At 41.9% G+C, this 27,725-nt stretch overlaps 1 protein-coding gene across 2 annotated transcripts in view; it reads left to right on the top strand.

Moving 5' to 3' along the window:
• Nucleotides 1-27,725, top strand: part of COG5 (component of oligomeric golgi complex 5) — a 224,059-nt gene that overhangs the window by 168,771 nt on the left and 27,563 nt on the right. For both annotated transcript variants that reach the window (XM_020813076.3, XM_078394349.1), the window contains exons 15-17: nucleotides 18,924-19,034; nucleotides 20,653-20,715; nucleotides 24,619-24,722. In XM_020813076.3, the coding sequence (XP_020668735.3) occupies nucleotides 18,924-19,034; nucleotides 20,653-20,715; nucleotides 24,619-24,722 (278 nt within the window). The remainder of the gene's footprint in view (nucleotides 1-18,923; nucleotides 19,035-20,652; nucleotides 20,716-24,618; nucleotides 24,723-27,725) is intronic.

Genomic DNA, 27,725 nt, shown 5'->3' with positions numbered 1-27,725 from the left:
GTTGTCCCCAGATGCCGTCATCTTCAGCAAACAGCTTACAAGCCAAAAGTCTTTCTGAACAAATACCTCTTTGCCTGCTGGCAGAAGGGACAACAAAGATGGATCTCACCTGATCTCTCTTCACAGGAGGCCACAGAGCATCTGAGCGTCCACCAAAGATGCCTTCTCTTGTGTGCAAATCCATGTGTGTGGTGGGGCAGAGGGAAAGGGCTTTTCCCAGAAATTTCAAAGCTCAAGTAGACGTATGTGAGAAAACGCTGTAGACTGTTTTGTATATGGAAACTCCACTTGGCTGCCTTTTGATCTAACAAAGTAGCTCAGTGGTTTAGGTATCTGGCTTTGGAGGCTGAAATTGTGTGTTTGATTCTCCACTGTGCCTCTTCGACAGGAGCTGGACTCAATGATCCGTCTCTTCCTTTCCAGCTCTGCAGTCCTAAGATTCTTGCAATGGATAACATGACCCCCACTTACAAATTGTCTGAGCTGTTTAAAAAAAACAATTCCATCTTGTGTATAATGGTGCACATATGCAAATAAAAAGTTGATTTCAGCTTCACTTTTAGCTTTGCTGCTTTGAAATACATGCCTGACTTTTAACTGTATTTAGAATAGTAGACTCCTTTGCATTGTGGGAAGAAGGTACACAGAAGTGCCCTTTCTGTTTTGTCTGAGCAATTCATTATCATGGTAGCACCAGCAGCATTGCAATCAGCACATAGGTTTTCAAATTAAAAATTTAATGCTTACTCTACTTGTTATTTATGTGTCCTGATATATTATTTTCTTTGAGCACAGTTTCTTCTTGATCTGCTTTTAATTAAGCCTGTTGCTTTTTCTGAGTGTTCACACTTAATTAAGAACCCTGCCTTGTTTGTGACTTAGAAGCTTGTCAGAAATTAATCCTATCAACACCATGCTGCCTGTTTATTGAGTTTGGTAATACTACCTCTCTGGTATTCCTTGATACCGCCGCTTCAAATTTACATAGTGCTGAATCCTCCAGACTTTATCAGCATAACACATCTCTCCCTTTAAGAGATAAAGCACATCATGTTACATGAAGGCTGTATTGCTGTACCTACTTTGCTATACCTACTTAGGTAAAGGTAAAGGTTCCCCTTGACAATTTTTGTCCAGTGGTGTTCGACTCTAGGGGGCGATGCTCATCCCCGTTTCCAAGCCATAGAGCCAGCGTTTGTCCGAAGACAGTCTTCTGTGGCCACATGGCCAGTGCGACTTAGACATGGAATGCTGTTACCTTCTCACCGAGGTGGTCCCTATTTATCTACTTGCATTTGCATGCTTTCGAACCACTAGGTTGGCGGGAGCTGGGACAGGCGATGGGCGCTCACTCCGTCACATGGATTCGATCTTACAGCTGAAGATCTACAGACCTTATAGCATAGAGGCTTCTGCGGTTTAACCCACAGTGCCACCACGTCCCAATTACCTACTTACCTGGGAGTAAAAACCATTGAACTCAAATGGGCCTTCCTTCCTTCCTTCCTACGTTGAAATAATAAAACTGTCTGCCTCTGTAGCATTAACTTCACTCTTTGTGGCTAGTCAGCTTTCTCGGCTACCTCTTGCAAGACAAGAGCCAGTGAGTTAAATGTATGTGAGGATAGTGGTTGCCATGACAAAAGGAAGATGATGAAGTGTTATCATCCAAGCTGCTTAGTGCCTCCTAATTTGACAAGGTGTTGCCCATAGAAACACGGTTGACTCTGTCCTTTTCAGAGCCCCTGCTGCCATGGCCCCCCAACTTTGTCATGTGCCTGTTGTTTTGAGCAATTAGCGGGATGAGCTGCGGCACATTTCTGTACCATATTTATTTAATAATGTTTAATTCTTCTTCACTACTCCCTTCCTTCAGTACTCCAAATAGTTAATCATCTTTTAAAACAGTAATGAAACATTGAGAATTGTTATGGCAGTTATATTCTCATTGTCATTATCATCACCTGCCAAACAAAGAGACTTGCATCACAGCTCTTACATATAAGGTTACCAGATTTCAGATATGTTTTCAGAGATGCACTCGTAGGTCTTTAAAAGCTCCCTGATAAGAGTATGAGCTCCCACCCCACCTATCCATCAGTTTCTCCCCATTCCTTCTTTCCAGTACACTGCAATTTTCCCCCAGTGGCAAATAGAATCATAAAGACAAGAATTGGAGCCACTTAGTATTTTTTTCAGTACTAGTGAAACTTTTAATGAAAGAGCAACCGTCAGATTTATAGCAGCCCTATTTATGGATGATATTTGAGTTTTGTTGGGTCTCTGAAGCAAGCAGCTCCATGGAATAACATCACAAGAATACCTTACCACGCTGTTCAAAGTTGCCACTCTGGAAGATATCACAAAAGGTTATTGTTTGCAAGCCATGTATTTGATGATGGAGCAAAGAGAGGGACATTAATGTCTAAAGCATTGTTATTAGAAATTCCTTCTTCTTTGTGTTTAAATTATGGCACAGTTGTTCTGGGGAAGAAAGGTGTTAATTTGTTTCTGCTGATTGATGAAAGTGCAGATTTTCTAGAAAGATGATTCATCATCTCTTTTCGATGCTTTTAGTAATTCATCTTGGCTTATATGCCCAACTCTGCAGGTATTTCTTGACACAACTTGGGCTATTTTTGCACAGGCGTTATTGTTCTCCCCTCCCCCTCCCAAATCTACAATTAATTCAGACAGAACATAAGCCTAAATATTCTTATGAACGCATGCTAAGATTTCTCATACCATCAGATGATAATGTGATGGGAATGGTATTCCAACACATACGGCTGTATTACCTCAGAACAGGTGGAAAGCCATATATGTTTGCAAATGCCTTTATGGCAAAATCTCTGTCTGCTGGAAGAAGCATACACATTGGTATCAGAGCTTAGATATATAGGTATAGATAAACTGCAGTTCCTATTTGGTGTGGCCAGTGGTCGTACCAGTTGGGGAGATTATTTAAGTTGCATTTTATATATGTAACTTTACAAGCCCAAGTGAGAATATTTGGATGGTATTAATCCCCAAGGTAAGGGACGTGGTGGCGCTGTGGGCTAAACCGCAGAAGCCTGTGCTGCAGGGTCAGAAGACCAAGCAGTCGTAAGATCGAATCCACATGACGGAGTGAGCTCCCGTCGCTTGTCCCAGCTCCCGCCAACCTAGCGGTTCGAAAGCATGCAAATGCGAGTAGATTAATAGGGACCACCTCGGTGGGAAGGTAACAGTGTTCCGTGTCTAAGTCGCACTGGCCATGTGACCACGGAAGATTGTCTTCGGACAAACGCTGGCTCTATGGCTTGGAAACGGGGATGAGCACCGCCCCCTAGAGTCGGACACGACTGGCCAAAAAAATTGTCAAGGGGAACCTTTACCTTTACCTTTAATCCCCAAGGATGTCACCCTGTTGTTGCAGGCAGATACTCTAGTTCAGAATTTAAAGACCAAATTAAAAAAAAAATAACCAAAACTGCACTTCCTATAAGATGGAGTGCTTTACAAGTAAACGTAGAGCTGACTTCAGCAGTAAAAAAAATGTGTTTCTCCTCTAACATCTCTCACAGCTTTGCAAGTTGTAAAACAACTTGCTTTTGTTTGGTGATTGACCATCTGGAAAAAAACAATGAATTCTATGCTAGTTTTTCAGGCCTGAAAACTAAATCTTTGCTGGGATAACAAATAATGATCTCTGACTGCAAAGCTGCCCATTTTGGCTCTTAAAGAAAATGAGAAGCCAGCCATAGGGTACTAATTTCAACAAACCTATTTAATCACAAAATTGTTTTATAACATTGCAAAACATGGAAGCAATTTTACAATGATTCCTTTGATATTAGAGAAGAAGCAACTAAATATGTAACCCAATTTTTCTTTCTCAATGAAGGATTGTTCCCCAAATGGTTATACTTTTTTTAAACATTTCTCCTTCATTTTGAGTTATGTCTGCTGTTAGATCACAGTGTGTGAGTGGTAATAGAAGTACTGTATGTTCTTTTACTTTGAAGCTATTTCTGTTAAGCATCAGATGTGGGTGGACTGAAATACACTAGCGTGCCCACCTGCTGCACATAGATAAAATGTGTTCTACTGGGAACATGGAAATTCAGTTGTCTAGAAATGAGGACTGCTTTCCTTTAGAGTCTAAGAAAACCTTGCTGATTTTTTCTAAAAATAAGAAATACAGCTATCTGATCATACTCGTTTTAAATCAGAGTCTTGTTACTATCGTTTCCTATTGTATTTTCTTCAGCTGGTCTCTGTCCTTCTGCAGCGGATAAATATCTGCTTTAGTAATCTTTTAAGTGAACATGAAGTGAACTCTTTCCCCAAACTTTCATTTGCTGTGGCCATTTCTCAACCTTTTCCAAGAAATGAATTGAACATGGCTATTAATTTCAGCAAACCTGCACTGGAAAGAACATTCTTTTTGGCAGTTAAAGCTGCACTCCATACAGCCAACGTCCTATACCAGAGGCTAGGGGACTGGAATGCTAAAGTAGGGAGCCAAGAGATAAAAGGAACAACAGGGAAGTTTGGCCTTGGAGTTCAGAACGAAGCAGGACAAAGGCTAATAGAGTTTTGTCAAGAGAATAAGCTGGTCATCACAAACACTCTTTTCCAACAACACAAGAGGCGACTCTATACATGGACTTCACCAGATGGGCAGTACGGAAATCAGATTGATTATATTCTCTGCAGCCAAATATGAAGAGGCTCTATACAGTCAGCAAAAACAAGACCTGGACCTGGCTGTGGCTCTGATCATCAGCTTCTCATAGCAAAATTCAAGCTTAGACTGAAGAGAGTAGGAAAAACCACTGGGCCACTCAGGTATAATCTAAACCAAATCCCCTATGAGTACACAGTGGAAGTAAAGAACAGATTTAAGGAACTAGGTTTGGTGGACAGAGTGCCTGAAGAACTTTGGATAGAGGCTCGTAACATTGTCCAGGAGGCAGCAACAAAAACCATCCCAAAGAAAAGGAAATGCAAGAAAGCAAAATGGCTGTCCAACGAGGCCTTAGAAATAGCAGAGAGGAGAAGGCAAGCAAAATGCAAGGGAGATAGGGAAAGTTACAGAAAGTTGAATGCAAACTTCCAAAGAATAGCAAGGAGAGACAAGAGGGCCTTCTTAAATGAACTGTGCAAAGAAATAGAGGATAATAACAGAAAAGGAAAAACCAGAGATCTGTTCAGGAAAATTGGAGATATTAGAGGAACATTTCGCGCAAAGATGGACATGATAAAGGACAAAAATGGGAGGGACCTAACAGAAGCAGAAGACATCAAGAAGAGGTGGCAAGAATACACAGAGGAATTGTACCAGAAAGATTTGGATTTCCCGGGCAACCCAGATAGTGCTGTTAAGGTGCTACATTCAATATGCCAGCAAGTTTGGAAAACCCAACAGTGGCCAGAGGATTGGAAAAGATCAGTCTACATCCCAATCCCAAAGAAAGGCAGTGCCAAAGAATGCTCCAACTACCGCACAATTGCACTCATTTCACACGCTAGCAAGGTTATGCTCAAAATCCTCCAAGGTAGGCTTCAGCAGTATGTGGACCGAGAACTCCCAGAAGTACAAGCTGGATTCCGAAGAGGCAGAGGCACTCGAGACCAAATTGCTAACTTGCGCTCGATTATGGAGAAAGCCAGAGAGTTCCAGAAAAATATCTACTTCTGCTTCATCGACTATGCAAAAGCCTTTGACTGTGTGGACCACAACAAACTATGGCAAGTTCTTAAAGAAATGGGAGTGCCTGACCACCTTATCTATCTACTGAGAAACCTATAGGTGGGACAGAAAGCAACAGTTAGAACTGGCTATGGAACAACTGATTGGTTCAAAATTGGGAAAGGAGTACGACAGGGCTGTATAATGTCCCCCAGCTTATTCAACTTATATGCAGAATACATCATGCGGAAGGCTGGACTGGAGGAATCCCAAGCCGGAATTAAGATTGCTGGAAGAAACATCAACAACCTCCGATATGCAGATGACACCACTCTGATGGCAGAAAGTGAGGAGGAATTAAAGAACCTTGTAATGAGGGTGAAAGAGGAGAGTGCAAAAAACGGTCTGAAACTCAACATCAAAAAAACTAAGATCATGGCCACTGGTCCCATCACCTCCTGGGAAATAGAAGGGGAAGATATGGAGGCAGTGACAGATTTTATTTTCCTTGCCTCCATGATCACTGCAGATGGAGACAGCAGCCACGAAATTAAAAGGCGCCTGCTTCTTGGGAGGAAAGCGATGACAAATCTTGACAGCATCTTAAAAAGCAGAGACATCACCTTGCCAACAAAAGTCCAAAAAGTCAAAGCTATGGTTTTTCCTGTAGTGATGTATGGAAGTGAGAGCTGGACCATAAAGAAAGCAGACCGCCGAAGAATTGATGCCTTTGAATTGTGGTGCTGGAGGAGACTCTTGAGAGTCCCCTGGACTGCAAGGAGAACAAACCTATCAATTCTAAATTGAGTGAGTGCTCACTGGAAGGACAGATCCTGAAGCTGAGGCTCCAGTACTTTGGCCATCTCATGAGAAGAAAAGAGTCCCTGGAAAAGACCTTGATGTTGGGAAAGTGTGAAGGCAAGAGGAGAAGGGGACGACAGAGGATGAGATGGCTGGACAGTGTCTGCGAAGCAACCAACATGAAATTGACAGAACTGCGGGAGGCAGTGGAAGATAGGAGAGTCTGGCGTGCTCTGGTCCATGGGGTCACGAAGAGTCGGACACGACTAAACGACTAAACGAAACGAAACGAATACCAGAGGTAGTCAATACAGACAAACAGTCACTTGCAGTTCTTCGATGATTTGTTGAAGGTTTCTATGTCCGGAAAGGGCATCCACTGATTTTGCAGCTCCTGGCATCCTCCATAAGATGCCAACACAATAGGCCATCCCTTCCTTCCATAGTGAGGGGCAGGAGCTATTGAAGGCAAACAGTTGTGCAAGAGAAGAGTGGGCATCTCTTGTGACAGGCAGTAGAGAGAAGAAGCAATTCAAGTGGTAAGGACAGCTTGCAGGAGAAAGAAATGACTGAAGGCAAAAGAAAGCAGAAGCAGCTGCCAAAGTGGTGTGGATGATTTGGGAAAGAATAGAGAGTTGTTGTTTTAGATACCCTGCAAATATATCTAAAAGGCACAGAAAGGCACAGAAAGTGTTGAGAAGAGAGGGATCAGGCTCAGAAAAGAAAAAGCACACTCCCAGGGCAGGAGAGAACATAAAAGAGGTTCCCTAGGCTTGGAGAATGGTGAGTGTACGTCCTCCTTACAAGAGAAAGTCCTTCATTCCAAACTTTCTCCTCCAATTGTGTCCTTCAAATCTTGTCCACAATGAGATGCATCTTCTGAGTCAGAAATTGTCCGGAAGTGTTTGTTCCTAGTGTCCAAAACTGATATTTTGTAGCAAATTTCCCCATCTTGCTGCTCTGAGTGCACATTTTTTTTTCTAATCTGTTGCTGACGTTTGCTGTGGCTTCTAATCCTGTATGTATTTTCTTGTCATGAGAGCTTTCTGAAAGAGTATGACATCATGGTGGTATTTAAGAAATTGTAATAAATGCAAGTATATAGTGGTGCCTCCACTTACGACCATAATCCATTCCAGAAGATGGATGTAAGTCAAAATTGTCATAAGTTGAAGCACCATTTCCCATAGGAATGCATTGAAACCCCATTAATCTGTTCCGGCCAAAGAAAAAAAATCACCCCAAAAAAGAGAGAAAATCACTGCAAGACTCCTTGGAAACATGATTAATCCCTTCTGGCTGGGGGTGGGGGGAGGAGGAAAGCAATCAAGTATGCAAGACCCATTGCAAATGCACAGAAAACAAATGGAGCAGATTGGAAATGCACAGAGAACAGAGGGACAAGTTTGGAAATGCAAAGAAAACAAAAGAAAAAGCAAGGGAAGCATGCAGGATCCATCAGAAATGAGGGGAAAACCCCCCAAAAGTAATCAGACCCCCCAAGACCCATCGGAAATGGGGGGAACCCAAAAAACAAACCCCCCATGAGCCATCACATCACAGAAACCTAATCCCCTCCAGCCTAAAAATGTGCTACAAAAACACCCAGAACAGTTTTTAAAAAGCAGAAAACAGCACTATACCTTACCTAACAGGCAGTCCCAAGCCTCCCTGCAAACACACACACACTCACTGAGAAGCAGAAGCCAGGCAGTCCCTCCTCGATTGCACTCACTCTAACCATCAGGGCGAAAGAGCTACAAAGAAGCAGCCTCTTTCGCCACCTACAGTTAGCAATTTGAATTTCCCGCCTTTTTCCCCTGCCCTTTTCTGTTCCTAAGTGGAAGCACCAGTCGCAAGTAGAAGCTACATTTTGCGACCAGAGCTGTTCATAAATTGAATTGCTTGTAAGTAGGGACGGTCATAAGTCGAGGCACCACTGTATAAGCAAAGCAAGATTTCACATTCATTGCGAAAGGAGCCAAGTCCCTGCACCTTGTCTGCAGTGTGTTGCTACCTTGCATTGTATATTGTACAATCAATTTCACTCAACTTCAGCAAACAACTGGGTATACTATCAAGTTTCATTTAATTTTTAAAACAATTTAGGAAAAGGAATTCATACACCATGTAAAGCTTTTGTGCACCTCATCATCCTTTAATTTTTGAAAGTTCAGATCAGTGGCTCTGTGGAGCTGAAACTTTGTCCAGAATTGCTGTTTACATGGATAAGACTGAGTACACATGTGTAAGCCTCAGAGCTTGTACAAGTTCCTTTTTTTGTTCTTTGATTGCCAGAAACCTCCAGCCATTATGACTAGGCCATTATAGTTGAAAGATTCCGGTTGTTGTACTCCGAAAAATAAGTTTCGTCCTTTTCTGGGGATAGTGTTATAAGCGATTTCTTCCATTCAGTCTCAGTAAGGTTTAGCCACCATTTTGATGTCCCCTAAATTAATGCTATTGATATGATGTTGCTGTATATTTGAAATTGTCATACCATTTCTGTAACAGTGTAACTCAATGAAATGAGCTATTTTTGATTTATATAATTGGATCATAGTAAAAGATACTAAAAAACTTTGTACTTAACAAAGTTGAGTATATAACTAACACAAAGCAAAGTGTGCTGCTTATTTACTGCCCTATAGCACTTAAAGTACTCTCAGCCAATTTACAATTTAACTATGCAGGCCCCACATTGCTCCCCCACCCCCCCGATCCGGGAACTTAATTTATCAACCTTGGAAGGATGGAAGACTGAGTCAACCTTGAACCGACTAGATAGGCGGGATATTAAATAAATAAATAAATAAATAAATAAATAAATAAATAAATAAATAAATAAATAAATAAATAAATAAATAAATAAATAAATAAATAATAATAATAATAATAATAATAATAATAATAATAATAATAATAATAATAATAATAATAATAATAATAATAATAATAATAATAATAATAATAATAATAATAATAATAATAATAATAATAATAATAATAACAACTGGCTACCTGAATTCCCTGGGATTGAACACAGATCGTGAGCAATTTTACTGTAGTATTGCAGTTTAACCACTGTGTCATGAGCCAGCCAAATGTGTGATTGTGTCTGTGCTCTTTTGTTAGTAAGCACAAAATTATTGTCCTTGTTTGGATGTATACAATACACATTTCTTGTACAATGTATTCTTGTTGATCCTTACGACAACGGATTAGCTTGTTCCTTCTCAAATCTACCTTTTCTTCATCTGATTCAACAGTGACAATTTTAAGTATTGCTTTATTTTCTAAATTCCTATTGCTTAACGTAACAGGTTGCAACTAGAGTAGACCCATTTGAATCTAGGAAACAGATGGAGTTAACTCATCAACTCTGCAGTGATTCAGTGGGCCTATTCTAGTGTAACTTACTAGACTAAGCAACAGATTCTTCAACGTGGTCTCTATGAATCCAAACTAGTGGGTTAAACAGCACCTGCACTGGACCTCTCGGAATCTTCCAGAGCTGTAGGGAAAAGTAACAAAGTTTAGGTTGCCCTGTATTGCTCACGCTCCGCCCGCCAAAAGCCCCAGTTCCATATGCCCGCCACATAGACAGAGTTGGAACCCACTCACCAGTGGCGGACATGTGGGGAGGCTGGGCGGGACGTATGTATTCATAGAGATCCACTTGAAGAACCATGTTTACAGGTAAGTTGAAGAAGGACAGGTTACTTACCTGTAAACATGGTTCTTCAAGTGGATCTCTATGAATACATACGTCCCGCCCAGCCTCCCCACATGTCCGTCACTGGTGAGTGGGTTCCAACTCTCTCTATGTGGCGGTCATATGGAACTGGGGCTTTTGGCGGGCGGAGCGTGCGCAATACAGGGCAACCTAAACTTTGTTACTTTTCCCTACAGCTCTGGAAGATTCCGAGAAGTCCAGCACAGGTGCTGTTTAACCCACTAGTGTGTATTCATACAGATCCACTTAAAGAACCATGTTTACAGGTAAGTAACTTGTCCATTTCAACTATTATATTTCAGATGAAAATGAGTTTACAGTGAAGTTGTAACCCTGCTTTTAATGATTACCTCTAATTTTATATAGAAGCACCTCACTCCCATCCACTTAAGCCAAAAAGTTGACACTCATTGTATGTATAAAGAAGCCTGACAATTTTAGTCTCAGTGTCTCTTTTACCGTATAGGGCCCTCTTTTGTTTCTCCAGGGAAGTATACACTAGTTAATAGTCTAAGAAACACAAATTCCACACACTCTTGAAGTCAGCTTTATACTTTGCACTTGCTGTGAGAATACCAATATGATGTTGATGTTTCCCTGTAATATGTTAGCAGCACAAGAATAGTGTGAACGCTTTACGACATACATCCATACTTTGCCCACTTATGTGATGGAATTCTAATTCAACGTCTTCCCTTTCTGACCCTCTTGCTCTCTACTATCCCAAACCCAATTTTGATGGGTTTCATAACCTCCATAGCCAGTTTCCAAGGCATTCTGAAAAGGTTTCCCCCCCCCCCCACCTTGCTAATATATGGAATGGAAGCTGTTCCATCTGTGCCGCTACCCTATTGATTCCTGTAATCTACTTGCACTTGCTGTTAACAACTCCATTGTAGCCTAGATGTATGAGTAATGTCCTTACACTGTGGCTTTGATTCTAAAATAACTGACATTCATGGAAGGAGAGTGGCCTATCTCATTTTCTCACTTCAGCTACACGCTGGAAGAAAAATCTACCTTATTTAGGGTGATGCCCCTCAACTCTCTGAAGAGACTTCTTGAAGGCATATTTGCTTGAAGTGGGAGGGGGACAGCATGAGCTTGTATGCGCTTGATCCAAGCTGATGTATTCACTGCAGGAAACCTACCATTGCTGAAAGCAAATTATAATTTGTGCATTAGGAACACTCTTCCACATGTGAAGGAAACACAGTTTAACTTCACTGTTGTCCATGATTTATTTTGAGTACATTTATTCAGCATTGTTCTTCTCAATAATTATTAAACTTAATTGTTATAGCACTGGGATGAGTGTTCAAGGAGTTCAGAGATCACCAAGATCTTTGCTATTTTTGACTACAGTAGAGATTTCAAATTTTTTGACAGTGTAGACAGACATAATGGAATTAGGAAACATGACCTAAGATAAATAATTGAGTTACACCTTTAGTGTTTGGCATTGTTTTAAAAATATCAGGGCAGTATGTTAAATTTTAAGCTTCAAAGATGAATCATTATTGAGGTTTTATTCTAGCACTGAAATTTGTCTGACAGTTCGCACATATGAATTGGCAAACAGCAATAGCAATCCTAAAAGTGACACTTTCAGAGACATTTCAGTTAAAGAGCAGAATTGTAACTGAGTCAACCATCTAGTGCCAAAAGCCATTAATCTTGCCCCTTCCATTTGTCTAGGGGACAGAATTATAGTGCCTGAACCATGTATTGTTTAATTATAGTGCCTCAACCATGTACTATATCTGGCATGTTTGAGAAGAGATTCAAGTATATTGTTTTACTATTTGACACTGAACATGTGTTGTTAATTTAAATTAAGGAAATTAATGATTTAATAAGAAATTGTGGACATGAAAGCTTGCAAGCAGAGGTATGCAGATTTAGATTTTTAGACTATATCTCCTAGAATTATCCAGACAGCATGGCTATTTGTAGTCCAAATAGCACAGATTTTCAGGCCTCTAAAAGTAAGTACAGTACTGTAAATAGTAAGTACTACATAATTTTAAAATAAATAGGAAAGTTAGACTTACCATGAAGTGTCCTTTTCTGCAATGGAAGGAGGGTAGTCTAGTATAGGTAAGCTCTTTCTATTCACTCCAAAGGCAGGACCCATCTATCAATCAATTTTTGGATTGCCTTCCCCTGACTGAGAGCAGACCTTCCAAGTTCCATAAAAAGAGTTGATGAAAGCAAAATAAAAACCTACCATGACCTTGTGCCTCCTCATTTTATGATGTGACTTTTTGTTGTCATGTTGTCGGTTCCTTACATCCCATCTCCTTTAACTATTTGCCTGAAACTCAGAAGAACTGGGGGACCCACCCTGAGGTCCAGCCAATCTATACTGTGGCCCATTTCCCCATTTTTCTAACTACCATGAGCTATAGAATGGCCACAATGGGCTCCCCAGCCCCTCAGGCTGGCATCTATTGTGATTAGTACATTTGCAGGCTCCTTTAAGGAACCCTCCTGAAGTAATGCAGGGTACAGCCACTAGCAAAGGAAAGCTTTTCCTGAAGCAGGACCTTCATCATGATGATGTGTGGCTGTGATGTGCTTATGCCATGAAAGTAGCAGCTTTCATCAGGTCTCAACAGAGAAAGTGTGACCATGGTACTACCTTAAGATACAAGCCTGGAGCCTAGAACCTTTGCAAGATACATTAGGCCTAAATGATGGAGATCCAGCACCACCCTAATACAGTAGCCTTCAAAATCTTTGATCTGAGTGAGAAAAACCTTTCCCAGTGCAGTGTCTAAAGGGCTCCCAGGTTTTGCAGTCCCTAAGATGAGAATGGATGGCTCTTTCCCTTATTCACTAGAAATCCTAGCCTGGAAAGACAGATGAGGTTCTGTTGTACATCTAGAAGCTGTTGAGCTCATGACCTTGATCAGACCAGAAGGTTTTCCAGAAAAGGATAGACATGTACTTTCAAGCTTCTCAGGTGTGCATTAATGGGTATCAAGACCTTGGTGAATACCCTTGGTGATGATGACAAGCTGAAGGTGAGGGCCCTGTACTAGTAAACTCGCTATATATGAACCTCAGGAACCTTCTGAGAGAGGCGCAAATCAGTATGTGAAGATACACTTCCATAAGATGTTGTGATGCTGGGCAGTTACAGCATTGATTTTTGCTGGTTCTCATCAGCAGCTGGAAGTTTGGGTGGTGGGATGCAGAAATAGTAGGGGCTGTTCATGTGACCCATATGTTATCCATTCTTGTGCTACAAACTCCTTTAGGAAAATAACTGGGCAGTTTTATATCAAACTATAAAAGATCTTCACAGTCAGTCATACAGTTCTCAAATGGAGGGCTGTTTTAACTGTTATGAAGCAAGTATAAGATTTATGCTGCAACTATCAAAGCAAGAAATCTAGGACAGAGTTACACGTGTGTGAACACATTCAAACAAACAATATTATAAATATCCCAAGTTTAAAGATGTAAAATACTTCATTTTCTGTGACAGCCAGTGTATTAAACAGTTTAAAGGTAGAGATATTCCACTGTTAGCTTTCATGGATCAAAATGCACTTCTTTGGACCAAAATGCACAAAAGTTCACACTGAAATAAACCAGTTAGTCTTTAATGTATTATATCTTGTCCTTTCTTTCTCATCCTCTCCCCACTCTCTTTTCTTCTATTTAATTTGCCAACATTTTGGAAATAGACTAACATCACTACTTTTTTTGAAATTGCTGCATACATATACTAGCAAGAGTACAAGTCACACCAGTTCCATAAGTATCAAATTATTTTTTAATGAATTCCTGAAATTTGCAGGACCAAAGTAAGTATCAATGGTTCCTTCAATCATAACAGCAGTTGTGACGAGAATAGACAACACTACGGAAGAAACATTGCAAGAGACATTACTCATTACTGTGAATCATTTATTGACTTTATGCAAGATTTTATGAAAGAAAGTGTATGTTGAACCAGTAAAAGCCCGTGAGGTACTTTCATGCTGTTGTATAAAAAGGCTCCAATGGTACTTAAGCAATTTACTACTTAAATAGTCTACTCTTTAAAGTTAAATTGTTTTCTTTCAAGCCAACATTAAATTTTCTGGGATAGTGCTTAGGAGTAGAACAGTACAGCTATATAACCTTGGGACACAATGACCTGATTGCACATGCCTCAGATATTGAGCATCTTTAGATCTGAAAGATTCAGTGCTATCTTTCTCTCACACATATATTGATCATAACAGACATTTTTGCATTCTGTGGTACAGATCTCAGACATTTGAATTTTCAGGTACAGTGGCGCCTCGCTTAGCGATGTAAATTCGTTCCGAAAAATCGCTGCTAAGCGATTTCATCGCTAAGCGAAACGCGGTTTCCCGTTGAAATGCATTGAAAATCGGATAATCGGTTCCAATAGAAATGAATTGCCATCCTTAAGCGAAAATCGCCATAGGAAATGTTGCTAAGCAAAACGCAGTTCCCCAATTGAAATGCATTGAAACCTATTCAGTGCATATCAGTGGGGGGAAAATACAACAACAAATTTTAAAAAGTCAGAACAAAGTCAAATTTGGTTAACAAAGGGTTTATTAAGTGCCTTGCGCCGACCCTGTTTGCGATCTTCTTTGCTGTCATGCTGAAGCAGGCCTTTGGAACTGCAACAGAAGGTGTCTATCTCCGGACTAGATCAGATGGAAAGCTCTTTAATCTCACTAGATTGAGAGCGAAGACCTAAGTCCAACTGAAATGCATGCGGGACTTCCTCTTTGCTGATGATGCAGCCATTGTTGCCCACTCTGCTGAAGACCTCCAACAACTCATAAATCATTTTAGCAAGGCCTGCCAAGACTTTGGACTAACTATCAGCCTGAAGAAAACACAAGTCATGTGCCAGGGCATGGACTCACCTCCCTCTATTACTATCTCCATGCAAGAACTGGAGGTTGTTCATGAATTTGTGTACCTTGGCTCAACAATCTCTGACACTCTCTCCCTAGATGTCGAGCTGGATAAACGCATTGGGAAAGCAGCTACCATGTTCTCTAGACTCACAAAGAGAGTATGGCTTAATAAAAAGTTGACGGCATACACCAAAATACAGGTCTATAGAGCCTGTGTCCTGAGCACACTCCTATACTGCAGCGAGTCCTGGACCCTTTGTGCATGGCAGGAGAGGAAGCTGAACACCTTCCATATGCGTTGTCTCCGACACATTTTTGGGATCACCTGGCAGGACAAAGTTCCAAATAGAGTAGTCCTAGAACGAGCTGGAATTTTCAGCATGTATACAATATTGAAACAGCGCCGTCTACGTTGGCTTGGGCACGTCGTGAGAATGGCTGATGGTCGGATTCCAAAAGATCTCCTGTATGGAGAATTAGTGCAGGGAAGCCGCCCCCCCCCCGAGGGAGACCACAGCTGCGTTACAAGGACATCTGCAAGCGGGATCTGAAGGCCTTAGGAATGGACCTCAACAGATGGGAAACCTTGACGTCTGAGCGCTCAGCCTGGAGGCAGGCGGTGTATCATGGCCTCTCCCAATTTGAAGAGACACTTGTACAGCAGACCGAGGCAAAGAGGCAGTCCCGAAACAAGCAAAATCAGGGAGCTGGACAGGGGACAGATTGGATTTGTCTCCAGTGTGGAAGGGATTGTCACTCTCGAATTGGCCTTCTCAGCCACACAAGACACTGTTCCAAGACCTCCATACAGAGCACGATACCATAGTCTCTCGAGACTGAAGGATGCCTACACATATTAAGTGCACTTTATGATTTCAAACATTTTAAACAGTAAACTTTAACTTTATAAATAACAGAAAAACATTTAAAAAACAGCAAACATGAGGCTGTTTAAACCATCGTTAAGCGAAACAGGGGACCCAAAATTTAATCGCTATGCGAAGCATGGTCCCAACCACCGCTAAGCAAAAATCACCCATAGGGACCATCGCTAAACGAAGCGCAAAAACGCTCCGAATAAGTCGTCGCTAAGCAATTTCGTCGCTAAACGGAGCACCCCATTAAGTGGGGCACCACTGTAATGGCTTTCTGAAATGGCTTTCAACCATATTTTATGTCTAGTCTGCAACCTTTTAATCTACTCATCCCCCTTGATGATTGACTTTAGTTCTTGTTTTGACTATGTTCTTTGAAAACAGTCTTTTAACAAGTATATTGTCAGGAAAATGCAGGACTAGCTCAAGACATTTTGCTGGCTTGAGCAAAAGATTAAATACCTCCTTGCATCAGAATGGGATTGAATTTTATTCCTACTCTGGCAATAGGATTTTGTTCTCCAACAAATCTGAAGGCAGGAAGGTGGCTTAGGAAATACAGAGAAGGATGCCTACTGCCCATTGTCCCCTGTCATCTCTTTGCCCTTCAACTAGCATTGGTTTCTTGAGGTGACTGCTTCATGTTGTCTAAAGGTAGGGCCAGCTCTGGGAGACTGAGTGCACTGGCTAAGATCCAATTGTTTTGGATCTTTTTACTGAACAGTTATACTGCTGTGCAGAGATTGGGGAAGAAAAAGATAGCAACAAACAATGTTCCACAGACTGTGTAAGGACCTGGGCAACAGTGAGTCATGCAATCTGCATCTTTGACATATTGTGATGATAGGCTGACAAGGCTGATAGACCATCTCTACTGAGGGCTCTACTGTGGGCTGAGCATGTAAGAAAAGAGAAGGTTAAATCAATTGCATTCAAAATATGTGAAACAAATGAGAAGTCAAGTTAAAAAAAATTCATTATCCACTTCCCAAAGAAACTGTGCTAAGAAGGTGGCCATATTCACACAATTATTTGTTCAGAGCCTGTATCTCTGTTGTCTCACTGAAAAATATTGTCCACTATACTCTTTCACGTATAAGGAGAATTGTGTAAGTGTTTCCATGCTCTGGAAAGCCCTTTGTTATGTGACTAATCATGCAGGTGGTTGTGCAACCCTCTCGCAAGCAGTAAAAGACCAAGCATGCAAAGGAGAGTCTGCAGATCTGGGAGAGGGGAAATGCTTATTCAGTCCCACTTCTGTGATCACATAATGCAACAGAATACTGACTATTGAATAGCTGGAAATTAATGAAACATGTTTGATTGGATTTCAGGGCTTGGCAATTAGAGAGGAAGTTTCTGTAGTGCTGAATGATACAAAATGGCTAATGAACTTGGTGAATAAAGTGAATAACATTCAAGATGGCTTAAAATAAGTTAAGGTTAGAAGTAGTCCCTGGAAAAATAATGCTGCTAGAAATTACAAAGCCCTCGTTATGGTTGATGAGGTGTTCCTCTTCTGCATCTGACAAGGGTCCTGAGGCTTCTGCTGTATTATGTGTGCTGTGCTCGGTTCAAAAATGCATTTTCTTCTGAAGCAGCATGGGGCATGGGCGGAAGATTCATTGTTTTTAGAGACTAAATACCTCTGGAGGAGATTTGTGTGTTTAAAATAAGATCATTTCTGGCAGAATATTGAATATCCCCACCTGAGGGAACAGGTTTGTGTCACTAGGCCTTGACAACTCTCTTGGAAACAAGATGGTGTTTGATAAATTGAGAAAGAGACAGAGCACATTTTTTCTCTCTCACTCTGATTATAGTGTACTGTGAAATTATTCACCCTTTGATATAGTGTTGCGCATGTATTTGATGAGGTATTAATAGCAATATACCTATTTACTAAATACTAGTTTGGGATTTTTTTCCCTGATGTTCAAATATTGAAAGGAATTTTTTGTCAGCGACCCACTGACTGGTTGGGAAAATTCCCCAGGGCTGGCATTACTTGAGTCAGTTTCTGAATTGTGTGAGTGCAGTCTTCAGGCTGCCTCTCCACTTATTTTCCAGTTGACTAGATTCCTTAAAGCAATCCCAGTGGTGAGAGACGTCCTGTAGCTTCACACACCTGATGTGGCAGACAGTTTTTCACTTTCCCCTGACACCTCTGTGAAGAGACTTGACATACCCATCATTTGATAGCTTTCTGCATTTATACACTCTGTGTAGTGTCAGCAAGAGAAGATCCTTTGAGTCTGGAACATTTATCTGAGTGGTTTTCAAAGTGTTGCAGGCTTCAGCCCTATTCAGGGACTGCTTACAGTACTTTGCTTTCTTCAATAGACAAGCAACAGATTGCCCCTGCACTCCCATTTTCACTTTTCTCAAACAGAAGGCTTTCTCTGAAGAGAAGAGGTACCTATTCAGCTGGAAGATCTTCATGAGAACCCTGGGAAATCAGTGCTCTTGATCTCATAGAGATCATCGACAGACACGTCTCCTCTTGGAAAGGATTGGCCGTGTTGCTTTCTGCACAAGGAAAGTGATGGGAGGCAGGACTGAATGCCCCTGTTTCCCTAGACGAAAGCTTGACTATTGTGCTCCTGTCCCAGTTATTCAGATATGTGCCTGTATAGCTTTAGTTATTCCTCTTGGGAATCATCCCACATTAACAGAATGTAAGCTGAGAAGCAGGTCTGCAGAGCCAGAGGCTGGGAGTGGGATCCATAGAGTCTCTTTCACTTCTGCAGTTCGATGATTTTGATTAGGAACAACAAATAAATATATTTAATTCTAGGACATTTTTTGGTGCCAGTTAAAATTGATTTAAGTAACACCCAATTTTCCATTTCATCCTCTTATTCCATTTTATATAAGTATACATATTTAGAATAATGAAGTTAAAACAACAACAAAAATTGTTATTTTTATTGCAGCTCTCTACACAAGGAGAGGCTAGCCAGGTGATTGGCCCGTTAACAGAAGGACAACGAAGAAATGTGGCTGTAGTTAACTCACTGTTCAGACTACACCAGTCAGTGCAAAAAGTAAGTGCCAAGAATGCTTATGTTGTCGCTAAGTTATTCTTAAATTCTGAATTGAATTGGAGAAGATGTGTAAATATCTCTTAAATGGATTCAGTTAATACTGCATTGAAGTCTAAATTTCAGATCTGTTTTTCTCTTCTTTGTTGGCTGTACATAATTAGTTAAAACATTACGATAGTCTACCTTGTCTTCTCCTTGGGGGGGGGGTGTGTGCATAGTGGTGCCTTTCACCCATGCTGTGCTCCCTCTTGCTTTCTATGGTGATTCAGAAGACTGTATTGGATAGGGTATATATTCTTGAATCTGTATGCCTGCAGTACAGATTGCTTTGTATTTTGTGTAAGAGTTACAGAGGACTACTTAGGGCTTCAGCTGAATAATAATATAAGTTGGAACCCAAAGAGCTCCTAGAGGTAAACCCGCAAATTTAGACATGCTCTGTGGGATTTCTGTTCGCCTTGCCTTTAAACAACAGACCCACAGGCCATATTTCAAATTAGAGTGGAAAGTCGCCTCTGGTTTACTCTGTCCTGTGAAATAGGAGCAGGGCTTTTTAGAAACAGAAGCCAGAAGCCCCTTGAGTGCTCAGAAGTAATTGGATTTCTTTCTGAATACGAGCCATAGACTTTAAGAGAGAAATGCAGGACTTTCTACTTCACAGTTGTTGTTTCATTGTATATCATGCTCTATCAAGTCATAACCAACGTATAGTGACCCTAATAAGGCTTTCAAATTAAATGAGATATTTAAGGAGTGGTTTCCTCAGTCCCACCCCCTGTGAGTTTCCATGGCCAAGCAGGAATTCAAACCCAAGTTTCCTGAGTCCTAGTCTGTCACTGTCTATCTGCTTTTTTTAAAAGTCCTAATCGTTCTGCTACACCACACTGGATATTATTGTGCCATTAAGAATTCTCTGTATTGGATAATTCACAGACACAAACACTGTAGAATCTAAAGCAGTTGTTTGCATTTTGGGGAGTGGAGTTGGTAGAAAGAAGCAAATGCCAACACACAATTGGATAAAAGAAATTGCTAACATTCTGAATGTGAAAGCTGAGCAAGTTAGAAATAGTTATGGGAGAACAGATGGGGTTTTATGTCACAAGATGTTGGCTCCATCACTTTAGAAAACAATGTTGGCAGCAGCAGGAGGAGTTGTAGATATATTTTAAGGGCTGAAATGTTAGGTTCTGCATTGAACACCATAGAGGCTCATGATAATCAGTGCAATTAACTGTGATGCTAGTGCCATTGGATGTTGAAATGTACTGCATAATTTTTATCATGAAATAAGTTAGGGTTAACATCTTTCGAATATATATATATACTGTATATGGATTTCATTATATGACAGAAAAAGTATAGATTCTAGGGTCCCATCATTATGTGCATGGGAACCTATAATCAAGCAGACAGGAAGAATTACACAACTAGCATACTCCTATGCTTGCTACTGACTTAGCTCTAGAGTGAGGAGAGCAGAGGCAAGCCTCTACTTTGCTGGTGGCCAATGTACAGCTGGGAAAAGGTCCACTGTTGTCAGAATGTAAACATCGTAGCCTGGAATAGATGCTACCCCTCCATATTTGATTACATCTTGTTCTGCATATCTTTTCAGGTAATATCCAGTCAAAGTGCCTTTCCAGCAGCTTCAGAGGAAATTATTAACACAGCTTTAAAGGTAATTGAATATTATAAAGTAACAGACACAGATGTTGAAACCTACTGTTCTACCTATACTGTAAACTAAACTGCGATCAGTGGCTTTTCCTGTTTACGTTCTCATTTAATTTTATGTTCTGTTGCAAAACATATGCCACGTGTATTAAGCGGACAAGCTGTGCCAACTTTTCCCAGCTTGGGCTTTTCTGGGCATATCAGATTGCAGATGTGTTGGATTCTAGCTCCTATGACCTGCAGCCGACATAAATGGCAGAAGGTACACATCTGGAGGACATCAGGTTGGAAAAGGCTACCTACTATATTATACCTTGTTCTCTTTCCACTTCAGCAGAAACAGTGTCTTTCCTGCTGCTGTTCCAATTTACCTGATATTTTTTATGTTTAACCACTCTCTGCAGAAAGTCACCCATTCTGGTATTTCAGTAGTTTGCCCAGTCCTGCCTCTTTGTGGGAGGTGGAAAGAAGATAACCCAGTTATCTTAGTCACCTGCTTTTGGAGCTCTTTAAGAGTATTAAGATGTTCTGAATCTATTCCCAGCTGACTGCCATCAATCATGAGGATCTTATGCTAAATCCAATGTTAGTACTACCCACGGTAGACCCATTGAAATGAATGGTATTTGTTAGTCACCACTAAATAGTATTGGTTTTAGCCCCTTGAGTCTTACTGACATATAATTCATTATAATGAGAGAATCTGGTGGTTAACCTTTCTTCCAGGACATGGAAATTCAAAAGCAATCAGTTTCAAGTATGTTATAGGCATAAGGTTAAATCAGCTACATTTGGAAATACATATATCGTAGTGTACACTTAACAATCACACTTAGTTTGATCCATAACACCTTTCAGATAAGCATTCCTTTTAGTCACAGAGGGAGTTTCAATCTAGCAAATGTTCCCACTAAAAAAAGGGGGGGGGAGTGAGATCATTTTCACTGGGTACCACACACCACTTCCCATGCCATTCTAGAGATTGCAGCCAAGTTTTTGAGGCTTCAGGGTGAAGGATTGGCAACGTGATTCCTCCACCACCTTCTAATACTGGACCCCCATCATCATCCTTTATTTGAGCAGACGTTTCATTCTTTTTAGGGCTAGAGCCAGAAATACCTCTAAACAATTACACTGTAGATGTAGGAAATGATCTAGCCAGTGTTCAGCACATTGAAGTCCTTCAAAGTTTAATTGAATAGAGATAAGTATATGGGGCATGAAGCAATTAACATAGGCTGGATTTTAAGGTTTGTCTTGATTTCCTTGTTACAGAAGTCAATTTAATGTGAATTGACTTCTTAAAGAGTGTATAAAATTCATAGTGAAATGCAACAATTAAAAGTCACATACACTCACCTATTTTGGAAATGACCATTATCTCTTCCAGATAAACATATTCACTTTTCCTTCCCATTTTAAGATGGAAAGATAAAAAGAGTAAACCCACAAGCTGAATGATAACCCAAAAATCATTCCTTCAAATTGTATAACACTCTAGAAATTACTTTCACATCATATTAAGCTTCCCTGAATAATCTGAAGGGCCAGAAGAAAACAGATGCTTATAACAGGAGGTATTATGCAGAAAAATACCGTATTTTTTGCACCATAAGACGCACTTTCCCCCCTCCAAAATGTGGGTGGGGAAGTCAGTGCGTCTAATGGTGTGAATGCAGCAATTTCGTCGCTGCTGGCCCCATGGGGGGGAGCGTCGCAAGGGTCCGGGTGAGCCTTCCAGGACCCTTGCGAGGCTCCCCCACGCCCCCACGGGGCCAGCACCGGCGAAATCGCCAGCTTCCAGGTGGGGGGAACGTCGCAAGGGTCCTGGAAGCTCACTCAGATCCTTGCGACGCTCCTCCCACCCACGCACCGGCCAGCACTGGCAAAATCGCCAGGTTCTGGGAGTGTTTTGAGGCTTCCCAAGCCTCAAAACACTCCCAGAACCTGGCGATTTTACCCCCCCTGGTCCCATGGGGGGGTGGGTGGAGGGTGGCAAGGGTCCAAGGGAGCCTCCCAGGACCCTTGCCACCCTCCCCCCACCCACCCCCACGGGGCCAGCCCTGGCGAAATCGCCAGGTTCTGGGAGTGTTTGGAAGCTTGATAAGCCTCCAAACACACTCAGAAGCTGGCGATTTTAAAAAACCCCCCCGCTCCGTGGGGGTGGGTGGGTGGAGGGTGGCAAGGGTCCAAGGGACCCTCCCTTGGACCCATGTCACCCTCCCCCCACCCACCCCCACGGGGCCAGGGGGGGTAAAATCGGGAGCTGGCGATTTTACCCCCCCTGGTCCCATGGGGGGGTGGGTGGAGGGTGGCAAGGGTCCAAGGGAGCCTCCCAGGACCCTTGCCACCCTCCCCCCACCCCCCACGGGGCCAGCCCTGGCGAAATCGCCAGGTTCTGGGAGTGTTTGGAAGCTTGATAAGCCTCCAAACACACTCAGAAGCTGGCGATTTTAAACACCCCCCCCGCTCCGTGGGGGGTGGGTGGACGGTGGCAAGGGTCCAAGGGACCCTCCCTTGGACCCATGCCACCCTCCCCCCACCCACCCCCACGTGGCTAGGGGTGGTAAAATCGCCAGCTTCTGGGAGTGTTTGGAGGCTTGGGGAGCCTCCAAACACTCCCAGAAGCTGGCGATTTTACCCCCCCCCCGGTCCCATGGGGGGGTGGAGGGTGGCAAGGGTCCAAGAGAGCCTCCCAGGACCCTTGCCAGGCTCCCACCCACCCACCCCCATGGGGCCAGGGAGGTTAAAATCGCCAGCTTCTGGGAGTGTTTGGAGGCTTGGGGAGCCTCCAAACACTCCCAGAACCTGGCAATTTTACCCCCCCGGGTCCCATGGGGGGGTGGGTGGAGGGTGGCAAGGGTCCAAGGGACCCTCCCTTGGACCCATGCCACCCTCCCCCCACCCACCCCCACGTGGTCAGGGGGGGTAAAATCGGGAGCTGGCGATTTTACCCCCCCTGGTCCCATGGGGGGGTGGGAGGCTCCCTTGGACCCTTGCCAGGCTCCCACCCACCCACCCCCACGGGGACAGCGGGGGCAAAATCGGGAGCTTCCAGGACCTTTTCTGAGCCTGGAAAGGCTCAGAAAAGATCCTGGAAGCTGCCTATTTTGCCCCCTCTGTCGCCCGGGGGAGGCAGGGTGAGTCTCCAAAGGGTCCTAGGGTGTGTTCTAGGACTCTTTGGAGACTGACCCTGCCTCCCCTGGGGGCCAGAGGGGATGAAATCACCACCTTTGGGGGCTCTTCTGAGGCTTGGGAAACTTCAGAAGAGCCCCAGAAGGTGGCGATTTCACCCCCTCTCGCCCCCGAGGGAGGCAGGGGGAGGCTCCAAAGGGTCCTGGAACACACCCTAGGACCCTAGGGTGTGTTCCATAAGATGGACCTCTCCATAAGGCTCACCAAATTTTAGGAGAAGAAAGCAGATAATTTTTTCCTGTTTTCTTCTCCTAAAAATTTGGTGCGTCTTATGGAAAGGTGCGTCTTATGGAGCGAAAAATACGGTAATAATATATAGGCCAGAACCCTGTTGAAATAGCTAAATGTGCCATGAAATCTCCACGCAATGGAGATTTAGCAGGGGGCCCTGTTGTTTGACTGGTTGTGTACTGGTGGTACAACCAGTGCAACCAGTTGTGCAACAGAATCTCTGCCAAATGATGCAGATTACCTGTGTGATTGATATTGCATGTGCAGGTACCTCATGCCCTAGTTTCTGGCCCTAGTGTTTCACGTATGTCACAATGATTTTGTATCACATCATAAAACAGCGCTGTTCAGAATTAAATAGGCAGTCAGGCTTTTTTTCATAATCGAATTAAATTTTGGAACTTATGGAATGCAAATGTATTTTTGTATCATATGCTTCTCTGCTCTCACTGTTTTCCATCCTTGGTTATATTTCCTCTAGACAGTCCATGATTTGATGGGAAATGCTGTACAACCTTTACTGAACTCCGTTGGAGACTCAATAGAAGCAATCATCATCACTATGCATCAGGAAGATTTTTCTGGGTAATGGAGTCAGTACTTCAGTGTTGTCTTAAAGACACACACACACACACACACACACACACACACACACACACACACACACACACACACACACACACACCTATGCCATATAAAACCAGCGATTCCTTTACTCTACTGACCTTTCAACAGAAGCACTTGTCTCAGCAATTAAATTACACTCAGTCGTGTTACCAAAAAAAAAAAAAAAAAAAACAGCAGTTATTCCAACAACTGAAATGTATGCTATTCTAATTATTTGTCTGGCGAAAAAGTAATTCTGGGCAACACTTTCTTTCTTTCTTTCTTTCTTTCTTTCTTTCTTTCTTTCTTTCTTTCTTTATTTATTTATTTATTTATTTATTTATTTATTTATTTATTAACTTAACTTAACTTAACTTAACTTAACTTAACTTAACTTAACTTAACTTAACTTAACTTAACTTAACTTAACTTAACTTAACTTATATGCCACCCACTCTACCCAAAGGTCTCTGGGTGGCTTACAACAATTAAAATACAATTTAAAAAACAATTAAAATACAATGAAAATATATACTCTAAAAATTGCCATCAGGACCCATAGTTGATATTATTTCAGTTAAAAGCCTTCTGGAACAGGAAGGTTTTGACCTGGCGCTGAAATGTCATCAGTGTCGGCACCAAACAAATCTCAATTGGGATGGTGTTCCATAGTCTGGGGGCAGCTGCCGAAAAGGCCCTTAAAAATAGACAATCATGAGCAATAATTGGGGTACACTGATGGTTACCCCATATTACCCTCAAAAATAAGACCTAACCTGAAAATAAGCCCTAGTATGATTTTTCAGGATGTTCATAATATAAGCCCTACCCCAAAAATAAGCCCTAAATTGAGACCCTGTCCTCCACCATTGTGCAGCATTGCGCAGCAACCAGAAGATGACATGACTGTATTTGAATAAATGTAGATTGTTGTACATGAAAAAAAAAATGAAACCTCTCCTGAAAATAAGCCCTACTGCATTTTCTGGAGCAAAAATAAATATAAGACCCTGTCTTATTTTTGGGGAAACATGGTACTTCTTTACCCACCATCCTACTTTGCAAGTATAGAACGGCATACACTGATGCCACATTGTGACAAGAGACTGGCTCAAGAAATATACTGAGATCAGGACAAGTAAAGGTCAGGACTGAGACCTTCAGTAATATCAGTCCAAAGCAGATGACATCAAAACCATTGGTATTAAGAAGATCATCAGTACTGGTATGCAGCTCTCCAGTGTCAGCACCTAAATGGAGTGTATCTTAAGCGTCAACACCAGAATCCATTTGACAGAAAAAACATAAAGTTCAGGAACGCCATAAAGGGAAGCCTCCAGCAAGACATCCTGATTCAGAAGATGCAGACCAACAATCTCAACATTGACCTATGATACCAAAGAACGTGTGGAAAGATCAGCCTCAATCTGGTAAGAAACAGCTACGAATAGAAATTAAAGCTAAAAAAGAGGAAGTTCCAGCTCAAAGGAACCCCGTGAGATGATACTGAAATTGAAAGATAAAAAATCCAGTGCTCCTCAAAAGTTATGAGTTGAGGAACATATGGAACAGTCATCCAAGTGCTGCAAAGTCAGGCAGAAACTTCTAACTCCGAGACTGAACAAGAGTCGTCACCATCTAATTGTTTGATATCCCTTGACTCTGATGTAGGAGATTCAAATACTCTACCTCTATATAAAAAAATGTAAGAACATATTGTGATGTGATGCTCAGAATGGCAAAATCACTGCAAACAGAAGTGTATAGACTGATCCAATATTTGAAAAAGTTCAATATAACATGGTACAACCAGTTCAAACAAAACTTGTGCAAACTTTATCAGATTTGGTGAAAGAATCTTGGGAAAAAATCGCACCTCTTCTTTGCCTCCTACTTCAAAGAGAATGGAAAATCTTTATAAGATACAGGAAGAAGGAACATCTTTCCCTGTTAAAATATCCACAATCTAATTCAATAATGGTAGAAGCTTCTCAATCATGATCTAAAGGGAAGTCACATTCTACACCTATAAACAAAGAGGTCTGAAAAATGGATCTAATAGGCAGGTGCACTTATTCCACAGCTGCTTTGGGGATCAGAGTTGCTAATTATCAGGCAGCAATGGGAGCGTGCCATCATTTCCTATGGGGAAATACTACGGCCACTTTTAATGAGCCTCCCAGAGGATAAAAGAAATCTAGCGTTAACATTTCAACAAGAGGCACTATCATTAGCATCGCAGCAGATCCGCACAGCAAGACATGCCACAGATTGCATGGCTAAAAATATTTCTGCGGCAGTTGTATTAAAGGAATATTCCTAGTTAAGATAATCAGGTATATCGGAAGAATCCAGAAGCTGGATTGAGGACTTAACCTTTTGACAGAGAAGGTCTCTTCAACACTGAAATAAATAATGAAAACCCTGTTTAAAAAGAGAAACACAGCAGAATACATGGGTTTTGCTTCTCCAATTACACAGATACAACCCTCTGGAAAAGACAGTATACTTACCAAAGAGAAAGAGCTCCAGTGGATAAACAAAGAACATCAGCACAACCATCCTTTATCGACTGCAAGCCACAACCAACTTGGCAAAAATACATACCTGCAAACCACCACCACTACCCCCCAAAAAAGACAGCAGTTTTGACTCAGGTTCACATGAGACCAACAGTTTAAAATACCGTATTATAGAGAGGGGAGGGTCAGGGAGGCCATACATGTGCATATAGGAAATTCTTCACTCAACAGGGGTGGAGGCCTCAGATACCCTTTCATCTGTTCCCAGAAAGATCAGGACCCCCACACCAAAAAGAGCACTGTTAACAACTGCAAAGGTGGGATTTTTGCGCACCCCTCATCCTTTGTCCCTCTAACGAGCCTGTTCAGACCAGGGGGAAGTGAAACAAACATGGAGGATATATCAGGGGTCTCCAACCAACTCTCCCTCAGACTGAAGAAGCTATTTGGATGAGTAGCG

This window comes from Pogona vitticeps, chromosome 5 (genome assembly GCF_051106095.1).
Source record: "Pogona vitticeps strain Pit_001003342236 chromosome 5, PviZW2.1, whole genome shotgun sequence".
Classification (NCBI taxonomy): domain Eukaryota; kingdom Metazoa; phylum Chordata; class Lepidosauria; order Squamata; family Agamidae; genus Pogona; species Pogona vitticeps.
Note: the sequence above shows the minus strand (reverse complement) of the source record. Positions and strands in the feature narration are given on the sequence as shown.